Source organism: Protopterus annectens, chromosome 15.part0 (genome assembly GCF_019279795.1).
Source record: "Protopterus annectens isolate FY-2018-M chromosome 15.part0, PAN1.0, whole genome shotgun sequence".
In the NCBI taxonomy this organism is placed as follows: Eukaryota; Metazoa; Chordata; order Ceratodontiformes; family Protopteridae; genus Protopterus; species Protopterus annectens.
In genome coordinates this window covers 260,345,379-260,358,482 of record NC_056749.1, presented here as the reverse complement: position 1 = coordinate 260,358,482, position 13,104 = coordinate 260,345,379, and the positions used below count along the sequence as shown (strand labels likewise).

At 39.6% G+C, this 13,104-nt stretch overlaps 1 protein-coding gene across 1 annotated transcript in view; it reads right to left on the bottom strand.

The window, feature by feature from the left end:
• MAGT1 (magnesium transporter 1) overlaps nucleotides 1-13,104 on the bottom strand; it is a 281,130-nt gene that overhangs the window by 55,637 nt on the left and 212,389 nt on the right. Inside the window, exon 6 of the mRNA XM_044057255.1 lies at nucleotides 4,276-4,358. Within this exon, the coding sequence (XP_043913190.1) occupies nucleotides 4,276-4,358 (83 nt within the window). The remainder of the gene's footprint in view (nucleotides 1-4,275; nucleotides 4,359-13,104) is intronic.

Genomic DNA, 13,104 nt, shown 5'->3' with positions numbered 1-13,104 from the left:
CTGAGAACCCTCAATAGCAACATCCAAGTGGCTTTTAAGTAAGCCTTGTAAAATTAACTTATTTTTCCTCTCCTGCAGGACCGCAGAACTAAAAGCATGACATAGAAGACGAGTAGTGCAGGTGTACAGCCCCTAAGCAACAGACAGCTCATGTGCCCATCCGTAAGGGACAACTTCTCGCAGCATGAGTCACACTTTTTAAAACCCAAAGGTTTTGACTTCTTAGGATCTTTGGACATGGGTAAAGTAACTACAATATTACCAAAGAGAAAAACACCAAAAGCAGCAATGACAACACTAAAAGAAACTTTGAACTTTAAACCTTTTTTTCTTTTTTTAAAAAGAAAAAAATAAATAAAATAAAGGAGGGAAGGGGAAGAGCCTCCAAGTTAAACGGCAACTCCCCCAACCCAGGAGAGCCTCTAACTGAAATGGCTGCTCCTATAAGAAAAAAAGAAAGGGAATTGAAGGAAGAGGCCCTTAAACAAAGACGGGCTAAGAGAAAGGGAACAGGGAAACCTCCAAGTCAAACGTGTTCAAAGAAACAAGTTAGGCCTGAAGGAAAAGTACGACGGACACAACAACAAAAAGGCAGCAGTGGAAAGGTCAGAAAAGCTCTAACCTAAGGAGAACACACTCCAACATTAAACTAAGAGAATTTAGCTATCTAAAGCAAAAAATTTGAGTAAATATCATAAAAAGAAGAAAATACTTAGCCTGAGCCAGTATGAGCAATTTCGACACTGCAGGCAGCAAACGAGATCTGGGTAACTACAGTTAGGCATGTTGAAATAGGGGCTAGCCTCAAGCCAGTTAAAAGCTCTCGAGCTATAGTATACGGCAGTCGGAGCTGAGGATCGGCTCTGAACCCAGCCAGCAAGAACGGAGGAGAGACGGGACAACATAACATTTAAGTTTAACCCACCAGCTAGAAATAACTGCCCCAAATTGACAGCTGCACCCACAGGTATTACGTAACATACAATTAAAGATATCCATTATAAAGTGGATGTTATATTCTGTGTTTTCACAGACAGTGATTGGTGTCTGTTCCATTCCTACCTCTATTCTCCTCCCACACTATAAAAACAGTTTAATGGCTATCAGAAAACATTTCCGTTTAGCCTTAAGAAAAAAAACACACTACCTTTAAATAAAACTAAATTGTACACTGTTCTACTGAATGTATTAAAGTTTTCAGGCTGCTAGGGAGGTTGCTGTTTCTTACTCATGTCTTGTAATTTCCAACTTTATTTTTCAAAAAACTATTTGCCACTGTACCTTTAAATGTTGAATTTCCCTCAGCAAGAATGCTCAGAACTACCAAAATGAATTGCTTTTACTTGTGGACAGCTTGTCTCCACATATAAAGTAGTCAGCAATGTGAGAAAAAAACAGCTATCTCTGCATATGCTGGAAAAAAATCTTTGTAAATTTCTCACTGAACAGAATGTATAAATACTTTCAGCTAGACATCTTAAATCCCACTGAGAACATTTGTTAATAGGAAAAAAACACAAGCTAGTATCTTTACAAATGCAAGGAACAGCATTTCTCGTGGTTTTCATAATTTTTTCTCCTTTTCAAGCTTACTTGCTTGCAAAAAAAAAAAAAGTTTGCAGCTTAGGCCAAGGGAATTAATCTAGATATCCACACTTGTAAAAGTAAGGGAAATTGTCTTAATTCTACATATAGTACCATCAATGCACTTTTACACTCCACCCCACCTCAGCAGCGCAAGGTCACAGCATATTAACTTAATCTTGCTTCTGTCCAGCCTTTCTTCTCATTATACTGTAAAGCCTATATTTCTTACAAGTACAAAAGTACTGGTTTACTTTAATATCTTTAATTTTTACTAAAGTCATTGAAAATATCTCACACATTTAAAATACTCCAGACTGCACACTACCATTGCTTTATTGTAGAATATGCAGTTTATATCATGAAATCTTTTATACAATTGTTAAAAACAAAAAACAAACAAAAAAACTTTTACTTGTTACTTTTTTCCCTTTTTGTGCCCTTCTAATCATAAAGACAAAGTATGGTATATGCTTTAATGTCCACCAACATGTTTAATAATGTCAGCAAAAGACAAGTCTTTGTCAGCCACTTCTTGCAAAGCCATACTTCAAAATCTGACTAATGCTTTATAGTCTTACTTACTAATTTCAATGTTGCTGGTCTTCATCCTGTTCACCTACATCTCCCAACACCAGATTCTTGTTCAAGTCCAAGGTTCTCTTGATTCGTCTAGTAAATTCCTGTGCTTTTTTCCCCGTCTCAAGCATTTTCCTTTGGGACACTGAAAAAGGTTTACTGGGAATGTCTCTATATCAGCTTTACTGTCAGAAGAATGAGAAGAGAACCCTTAATTTTCAAGCTCACTTTTTGTTGGAAATAATTTCTCCTTAGCCTGTTCCACATTCAAAAATGTCTTTTATCCTTAAAGAAAGACATTTTGAAGAAAGCTGGACAGAACAGCCTGAATTTCAACCTGCCTCTTGACGTTCTCTGATTGCAGGGATAAATTTGCTTCTGTTCTGCCTAGTGTATAATGAGTAATCATTTTCCACAAAAAATCGGTCTCCAATTTTTAATAATTTTCCTTTCTGCCACAGTTTGTCAGGATCAACTCTTTCTGCTGGTATGACTGCATCTTTACTAATATAGGTCTTTTCTGCTTTCTCTGGCCTGATTTCGAACAAACAATCAATGTGCATGCTCAATTAACAAATCCTGCTGTGGAAAACTACTCCAGTTGTTCATTTGTGCTTTCATAAATGTAACAGTCTGTTCCTTCCAATTTCTCTGCTACAGCAGAAAATCTCAGGTTTTCTCTCTGCTAGCTCTGTCTTCTAACTCCACCATTTTTTGAAACGTCTTCTTGATCAGCCTCATACTCTGCCAGCCTTTTCTTCATTTCATCATCTGATTTTTGCAGTGATATCAGTTAATTTTACAGCTAGTTAAAGCTTCTATTTTTTTCAGCCTTTTGTTAATCGATTAGATATATTCCTTCAATGCTTCTTTTACTTTAGTCACCTCTGAGTACATTTGATGCATCTCTCCTAAATTACTGGAAGCCATCTTTTATATCAAAGCTGAAGCATGAACTGCTTTCTGGCGAACAGCTGCAGGATTCTTCCCAGTCAGTGTTTGCTCTTCACTTTTTCTACTGAACTTCTCTCTGGTCCGCTAACTGTCTCTATTGGCATAAAGCAGAGTACTTACTAGCCAGTACGTAAATTTTCCCCAAAATGATAATTTCATTGGCTGTTATTTCTCATTTATTGCTTTCACACAAGTAGAGCAGAAATGAAGCTACTGATCAGTGTGCAGCTATCTTGGAAAGCTAGTTTATGTATTCTTGATGGATTTTAAGTAATCTGCAAATAAAAGCTCTCAAATACTTAATGAGTACCATTATCAAAACATTCTACAGTATGTGCTACATTAAAGGAAACATGCTTACAATCTAAGCCTCCACATTATCGGAAAAAAGAAAGGACAGAACAGCTACAAACTTAGAGAACAATTTCTGAAGTTGCCCAGTTTCCACTTCTGCCACAAGTAGTCTTTAGACAAATACTTCTTGAAAAGATTACATAAATTACTAAATATCTCAAAGTAAGACCTTTCAAGAACAAAGGCTTAAAATAACTAACTCAGACATATCTGAGAAATCACAAGAGTCAAACTATACACTACCATTACCAGTTAACACAGACAGTGCACACACTATCTAATTAAATTTCATTATTGTTTCATATAAATTAACAAAACTGTATTTACTTCATATAAATCCACATATCACACGTTTCATTGGTTGCTGAAACAGAATGGCTGATTAAAACAGATGTATACCTAGGACAGTGCAAGAAAAACAAACTTATAAAACACACGTTTAAGTGAAACATTCAGTGTATGAGAAAGTTTCAAAAATAATACAATTCTGCTCTCTAGTAGGTCTTTGAAATGCTGAAATAAAAATTAAAAGCAGATTTTACTATAATTAAATAAAACTCTGTACCATAAAAGAAGAAAATAAATTTAAATGATTATATCAAACTGAATTACTAGCACTGTTGCCAGAACCTAAATCCAGAGTCTTACTTCAGCATCTCAAGACTGGTTTTAGCAGGCCATAAAGCCCCACTAACTTACCTTGCAATAACAACATGCAACAGCTGTATTCAATGTTCTGGATAATTAACCATGCCTTTAGCAGCATAAACGCCTAAAGGCAAACAACTTTATTTATCAGTATACATTTCATTGCAAAGGATATTGAACAAAAGAACGATGTGGGTTTCAGCCACAAACTGAGCTTGACTGCTTCCATGTATGTAACTCTGTAAAACAGAAATAAAAAATTAGGAAAAAAAAATACAAACTCATCACAATGTTGTTTTAGACTAACTACAAAAAGTATCTAGAAATGTTCAAATTTAGACAAGAAATTTGATAAGAACTCAACTACTCAGTATCGATATGGAAAAACATTTTATGATACTTTCTTGTACTAAGGCACAGCAGTAAACAATTTGCTCTAAATGAGTTCTAAATGATTCTGCAGACCTGAAGAGAACTTCTAACCCTCGCATCAAGCATTCATTTGTGTACACTGCAACAATGAACAAGTCATTTTGCCAGATGTTTAAGTAAATTTCATGTATACTAGCATAACTTACTTTAACTTTAAGCACACCATTATTTGTGAAGGTGTGGAAGTGTCTTCTGATGACTGACACAATGATTGGCAGCCATGAAAATGCATCCCTTTGTTTATGAATTATGCATGCGGTGTCATGCTGTTATGACACTAAATCAACAGAAATGGATAGATGAAAATACCTACTTCTGTTGCTTATTGTTATAAATGCTCACGTCCAACAAGGAAGCGACCACCCCTGTTATAGTCTAATAGGGAAACAATTAAGAAACAGAACATAAAGAGGAAATATAGGTGGTTTGCACTCCAACCACCCTTAACAGTTAACCAAAAAAGAAAGAAATCAGCAGTAAAACAATGCCATTAATAACTTTGCATAAATCAACACTTGTGGAAAGGGGGTGTCAGTCCACCCATGGATGTGTTCTTGTGACTTCTTTTTTTCTACATTCTTTTATTACCTTAACAAAAATTATATGTACGCATAAGCTGTACATATTCATAAAAAGCATCATAACTATGGGCAGAAATGAGAGACAAGGCTGAGTGTGAAAAGATAGTGTAGGCAAGGTTTGCTACGGTGCATCCCATAGGATGCTAAAAGTAAGTTACACCCACTTTTTGTATAAACAAGCATCAAACAGTAAATGTGTTTTGTGGCTTAGTAGAAAGTGGTAGCACTCTGTTGGCTCCTTCTGCACAAAGATCACTTCTAGTATTCTACTTGGTTTTTATATTTATTACAAATCTATTATTTTTATTTTATTTTACATTTGTTGACCGGGTTAGTCTGACTGGAATCAAAGTCCATTTTCAGAGGAGGCCCGGGGAGATGAGCTCCAGACACAATAGAAGAACAAAAAGCAGTTGAGAAAAAAAGAAAAACATTGATTATATATATTATAATTTTAGTTATAGGTGTAGTTAAGAAGGGAATACAGGTAGAAGTACATTCAGACAGTCAGTGTTACAAATTTCCATTTTGAGGTTAGTAGTAGATAACATACATTATGTTGATTTAGTCAGGCTTGTCACAGTGGCATATCCATTTTACTTCCAGATGTTGTTTAACTGACGCTTTAAATTGGTCTGGGGAGGAGAGCATGGTAATGGCACCTGGAAGTTTGTTCCAGGTTCTGCTTACAGAATTTGCAAATAGGGTCATGCCAGCAGCATTGTTAATTTTAGTTGTTTGTATTTGTAACTTATTGGATGAATGTGGCAGTCTTGTGTTTTTATGGGGGAGGATGTAGTTACTAAGGGCTGGAGTATTATTTGGGTTCTTTAGGATTTTATTAGCCAATATTAGAAAGTTATATTTGACGAGATTGGGAAATTCCAACCATCCGAGCTGTTTGAGGTTAATGCAGTGGTGGGTTCTGAAAGGAGAGCCCGCAGCAAACCTGGCAATGTGATTATAGCAGGTAGTAAGTCTATTTAGTTCAGATTTACTTATGTTTGCTAGAAAGGGGGAGGCATATAGGAGTGTTGAGAGTAGGTGCGAGCGTGCAATGGCTATTTTAGCTATGGGGGTGAAGAAGGTTTTAACTCTGTAGAGTGAACCAAGTTTTTTGTTGATGATTTTGATTGTCTGGCTTACATGGAGGTCAAATTTTAAGTAATTGTCTATAGTGACACATAGTAGTTTGGTGTTTGGGTCCGGAGAAATAACTGTCCCATCATTAGCTTGTATGGTAAAGGAGTAGGGTATACACCTTTGGGTTGGTGGAAATATGAGCATTTTGTTTTTTTTTGGGATTTAGTAGTAGGCGATGTTTGGATAGCCAGTCTTCTATAACAGTAAAAGTAGCCTGAGTATCCATTTTTAGGTCATCTGGAGATGTGGCTGAGCAGATCAGAGTGGAGTCATCAGCATATTGGATACAGCTGATGTTTAGTATGATAGTAGGGAGATCATTAATAAAGATGGAAAACAGTAGTGGTCCTAGTATGGAGCCTTGTGAACTCCGATAGTGCTGGGTAATAGTTTTGAGAGCTTATTCTGCCAGAGGACTGCTTGTTGCCTGTCACTGAGATAGGATTTAAACCAGAGTAGGGCACTGGGATGTAGACAGAGTTTGCAGGGTCATAATCATTAGTTGATGGTCCACCATGTCAAAAGCCTTGGAAAGATCTAGGAAGAGGGCAGACAAGGTGTGGTTGTTGTTGCGGTTATTATTAATGGTGTTAGTAAAGGACAGTAGGGCAGTGGTTGTACTATGATGTGGCCAAAAGCCATGTTGGGTATTAGCCATCAGGTCGTTCTGGAGTAAATGTTGCATAAGTTGTTTATGTATACATTTCTCCATGATCTTAGCAAGTGGGGAGAGTATGGCTATGGGCCTATAATTGGAATATTCAGTAGAGGGACCACCTTTATGTAATGGAATAACATAAGATGTTTTCCAGATATTGGGAATTTTGGCTTCAGATATGATCCGGTTGATTAGGATAGAGATTGGAAAGGCGATGGCATCTGCTGTCATTTGTAGATATTCAGCTGGGAGTTAGTCAGCAGATAGGGTGGTGGGTTTTAGTTTTTTGATTAGCTTGCATATAAAGGAGGTTGATGCAGGCTGAAAGCAGAATAGGTTTTGGCTGTTAGATTTAGTGTTAATTTCATCAAGGGAACGTTGAGGTAGTTGGGTGGCTAGAGCTTGAATAGTTTCAGTAAAGAAATGATTGAGACTTTACTGAAACTATCTGCAACATGTTCTGGGGTTTGATTTGAGTTGGCAGCTGGGTTTGGTGTCGATGTTTTACCTGAATACAGTAATTTGTTGATCCCAGCCCAGAATTTTTGAGGATTGTTTTAATTATTCATCTGTAGCCTACAGTAGTAGTGTTTTTTATCCAGTAGGACAAGTCTTTTTGTTTCATTCTGTGCATGTCTATATTTATTGTGATCATGGGGATTTTTGGTAGATCGCCAGGTAGCCCATAGTTTATTTCTACTGTTAATTTTTGTTCTTTTATCTTTGGAAAGCCAAGGTACTTTATTACCTTTTGTTCTTATTAGGCGGGCAGGAGCATGTAGGTCTAGGATTTCAATAAATTTGTTGTTAAAATAGGTTACAGCTTCCTCTACGGGGAGATGCTTTAGTATAATCCAGTTGCAAATCCAGTCAATCATTTGACCTACGTCATAAACTGCAGGCTTAGTTTCAGTTCTCTTTGAAACTGGTGAAGACCACAGCTTAGTCATTAAAACACCTCTTCCACAACTTGGTACACCGTTAAAAAAAAAAAAAAGCCTTCCAACATGCAGCCTCTTAAAACACTTCACCTTCTAGGCTCTATTACACACCAATTTGGTTTCATCAAAAGTACTGGGGCATCACTCTTTCCCAACAGCTCTCATTTTTCTCTTCATAACAACCAAACAGTAGATAAAATACATAAACCAACTTCAGTGTCTATAAATGCTCACTTTTAAACTCTTATGCAAATAAAGTTGTGTTAGCATGCCTAAAACAGAATATTGCCTGCCAATTAAGCTCACCTCACAATAAAACACTTCTGAGTTACAAACTGTCAAATATACAACAAGCCACTCTCCCCGACAGTAATGAACAATGTGTCATATTACAAAGGGTCAAAAAATAAAAAATAAAAAAGTACAGTTTTGTACCTACCATAAATGTAGATGTTCGAGTGTTCACACTGCTGCAGTCATTACACTTGGGTTATCCTGCCATCAGGCGGTCCCGCAGTCGGCCTGAGTTGCAAAGTCTTGGTCCGGCGTCTGTTGCTGTCGCTTCTTCCCTGATGTCAGTGCGCCAGGGGTATACAAGATGCATCCGACGCCATTTTCTTCATTTTTCTTGTCCCAGATGTCAGGTGCCCCCAATAGGTAGGCAATACATATTGCTAATAAAAACATATACATATAAAAATAAAACAATACCTTCAGTTACAAGCAAATACACCACAAAGGTTGTATAGGATAGAAAGTTATAGATAAATCCAGCTAGTTCAGAGGGGATGGTGGGAGGGTAACCTGGACTGCAGCAGTGTGAACACTCGAACATCTACATTTATGGTAGGTACAAAACTGTACTATGTTCATCGTGTTACACTGCTGCAGTCATCACACTTGGGTTGAATCCCAAAGCCAAGGATGGGTGGTGGAACTAAACAGGGTTTGGAGAGGCTAGTAGGCCCTGCAGAACTGCAGTGGCAAAGCCAGCTCTGGTTTTAGAGTACAGAGGTAAGTGATAGAGCTTGGTGAAGGTGTGCACTGAACTCCAAGTTGCAGCCTCCAAAATATCCTTGGTTGGTACCCCTCTGAGGAAGGCTGTTGATATTGCTGTAGCCCTGGTGGAATGGGGCCTGATGTTACCAGGCACAGATTTCCCATGGTGTGTGTAGCAGAAACGGATACAATGTCCTATCCATTTTGAAATGGTCTGTTTTGAGATAGCTTTTCCTTGTGATCCTGCGGCATAGGATACAAAGAGGTGGTCAGAATTTCTGAAAGCCTTAGTTTTATCCAAGTAGTAACGTAATTGCCTGTGAATGCCCAGAGTGTAGGAGCCTTTCCCCTTTGTTCTGGAGATATGGATAAAAGGTGGGCAAATGAATGGTTTGGTTTAGGGCCACACTGGATACCACCTTTGGCATAAAGGAAGGGTTAGTTCGTAAAGAGACTCTGTCTTGATGAAAAATGATGAAAGGCTCCGCTGCCATTAGGGCCTGTAGTTCCGAGACTCTTCGTGCTGAAGTTACTGCTAGCAGCAGGGCAGTTTTCCATGATAGGAACTGTAGATCAGCTGTGAAAGCTGGTTCAAAGGGCGGTAGTGTAAGTTTTTCCAAAACAAAGTTGAGATCCCAAGTTGGTGTTGGTGCTCTCCGGGGCGGTCTTATGTTCTTAGCCCCTCTGAGGAACTGTCTTACTAATGGATGTGAAAATATAGGAGGATCCATATTGTATTGAGCTGAAATAGCTGAGGCGTGGATCTTAATAGATGAGAAGGAAAGTCCTTTGTGCAACATCTCAGTTAAATATTGAAGAATCTGAGGAATATTTGGGATAAGGGGATTTTGGCCTTTAGCCTGGTTCCAGGCGCAGAATCGTTTCCATTTGTCTGAATAGACTTTCCTGGTGCTGGGCCTCCTGGCCTCCAGAATGACTTCCATCACAGCTTTAGAGAGAAGTGTTGGCTGGTTGTTTAGGCAATTTGCCATGCAGCCAGATTTAAAGTCTTGAGCTGGCTGTGTAGAATCGGATTGTTTTGCTGAGTGAGCAGGTGAGGAATTGTAGGTAAAATCCATGGTGGGCCTTGAGCCATGTTCCTTAGTATTGGATACCAGTGTTGGTGTGGCCAGTGTGGAGCAATGATTATCATTTGTGGCCTCTCTGATCTGGTTTTCAGCAGCACCTTTGCTAGAAGAGGCAGTGGAGGAAAGGCATACACTGTCAATGTTTTCCAACTGAATGAGAGGGCTCCACTTTCCAAGCTAGTGTGTGGTATATCCTTGTGCAGAATTTCCATAGTTGGTAGTTTCGAGGGGAAGCAAACAGATCTATGTCTGGGCTCCCCCATTTTTGAGTTATCATTGCGAATACTTGTGGATCTAGTTTCCACTCGTGAGGATCTATGATGTTTCTGCTTAGATCATCTGCCAATGTGTTTTTCTTTCCTGGCAGGAATTGTGCTTGTAGTTGAACTTGGTAGGTCAGTGCTGTGTTCCACAAGGTCATTGCTCGTCTGCATAGGGGGTAGGAGTGTGCCCCCTTGCTTGTTTATGTACATCACTGTGGTGTTGTCCGTCTTTATTAGGAGTTGTCCTGGATGTAGGAGGTCCTTGAAAGCTGTTAGGGCATTTTGTACAGCTAGCATCTCTTTTTGATTGATATGTAGATGCCTTTGGACTGCAGACCATTTGCCCTGAATACACTGTCCTGCCATGTGCGCCCCCCAGGCATAATCAGATGCATCTGTTGTTATAGTTTGCCTGGCTGTGAGTAAGGTAAAAGGCTGACCCTTGTTGAGGTGACATGCCTGAGCCCACCATAGAAACTCCTGTTGAAGGCAGGGTATGAGTGGAATTGTTTCCAAGCTGTGGCTGTGTTGAAGTCCATACGCTTTTCAGATACCACTGTAATTTCCTCATATGCAGTTTTGCAAATGGTATTAGTAGTATGCAAGATGCCATGAATCCCAAGGCCTGCAGAATTTTTCTTGCAGGGAGTTGGGTCTTTGTTGCCATCATTTTGAAGTATTGAGTCAGTTGTCCTTGCTTGTCTGGCGTGAGATAAGCCATCTGGGCCATTGTATTTAAGCTGGCACCCAGGAATATTAATGTCTTGTGAGGGCAATAGTTTTGACTTATTTTCGTTTACTGTGTACCCTAAGCAACTTAGTAGGTTTTTGACAAATGCCAGATGCTTTAATAGAATGTCCTTGCTTTCTGCTTGAATAAGGCAGTCATCCAGGTATGGATATATTTGAATCCCTCTGTCTGCAGTATGCAATTACTGGTGCCAGGCATTTTGTGAAGATCCTGGGCGCAGTAGATAAGCCAAAGGGCAGTGCAGAGAATTGGTAATGGGTTGAACCTGCTACAAATCGGAGGTATCTTCTGCAATTTTGTCTGATAGGGACATGCAGGTATGCCTCCTTGAGGTCCAACGTTACTAGCCAAGCCTTCTTGCCCAGCATGGAAAGAAGATGCTGTAGTGTTAGCATCTTGAATTTGGGTACTTCCAGGTATGTGTTTAGAATTGAGAGGTCCAGAATGGGTCTCCAGGCTTTGTCATTTCAGGGAACTAGAAACAGTCTTGAGTAAAATCCTTGTCCTTGCTCCTGTGCAGGAACCTGCTGAATGGCTCTCATGTCCATGAGAGCTGAAATTTGATTTTGAGCCTCTGCCCATTGATTTGGTGGCAGGTTTGGCATTCCTTTTATCCTTGGCAAAGTGTGAATGTGGAATCTGTATCCTTGAGATACAATACTGAGGACCCATTTGTCTTTTGTGATGATGTGCCAATTGTCTGCAAAAAGTGCTAGTCCCCCCCCCCCCCAAGGGAGCTGCCAGGAGAGTTTTGCTTGGTAGTCTGAGGGGTAAGTCATTGTGTTTGTCTTCTGGTAGTTTGAGACCTGTCTTCTCCTCCTTTTTGGGTTGTGGCACCCCATTGACGAGGCTGGTAAGAGCCTTGGAACTAGCCTCTGCCCCTTGGGCATCTGTATCTGCCCCTCTGTGGTCTGGCAGAAGCTGGAAAGGACCAGTTTTTGGTTGGTCAATTTCTGCTGAAACGAGGGGGTTGAACCTGTAAAAAATCCTTGACCGTCTGCATAGATTTTGCCTTATCCTCCATTTTCTTTAAAACTTCTTCTGCTTTTACACCAAATAAAACATCCTGCTGTAAAGGTGCATCCAATAACTTTGCTTTAACATGGTCAGGTAAAGTTTTATCTTTTAACCAAGTATGCCTTCACATGACAGACCCTGTCACTGCTGCTCTACAAGAAGCTTCCAATGAATCAAATCCACATTGCAAAGTAGGTTTTCCCACTTGTTCAGCTGCATGCAACAAATCTTGCATTTCCTTGTAATCAGGCTGTTCTGTATGTGTGAGCATGTTTTGTTTTAAGTGAGACATCAAATATTGTTGATATTTCAGCATGTGAAACTGACAATTTAAGGCCCTCATAGCTAGAGTTGCTGAGGTATATACTTTCTTTCCCCATCTGTCTAGTGCTCTAGAATCCCTTTCAGAGGGCACATGATTTTTAGCAACAGAGGCCTTAACCCCTTTGGGACCCTGGGAAATGGTTTCTGGGTCAGCAACAGGGCTTTTATACAGGAATTTGTGTGAGTCAGGGACTCTGTAGTATCTGTCTGGTTTGGCTGGTGCAGGAGGTAGTGAATCTGGGTTAAGGCTAGATTCTGAATAAACATCATCCACAATGTCTAACACAGGTGGAATAGCAAGTGGTCTGTGCTGGGGTAGTAAAAGGAACTCTTGGAGCCATTTCTTAGAATCAGAGTAATCCTGGCCTTCCCAGTGGAAATGTTCCCTCATGGTATGCAAGGTTTCCCTAAAAGAGTAGTCTTCTGGGGGAGATGCAGAAGGGAGAGACTCTTCAGCATCAGAGTCTTCATAAGGGGGGGAAAGGAATATTCCTGTTCCTCAAAAGAGTGAGGAAAATGAAACCTGGTCAGAGGAAGCGTAGTCCTCCTCCTGTCTTGGCCTTTTATCAGGAGGGGATGGGAACCCCTGATTAGGGTAATTAAGTTTTCAGCCATCTTAAGCATCTGTTTCTTAGGCATGGGGCCTTGTACTGGAAACTGCTGTACAGTCTTCTTTGTTTTTAAAGGAGTTTTCAGCTTTGCATAGGATTTTATAGTGAGTGTAGTCTGTCTGAAGACACCTTCTGCAACTGAAGGCATTTCAACTGTACCGGAATCTACTTCAGGCA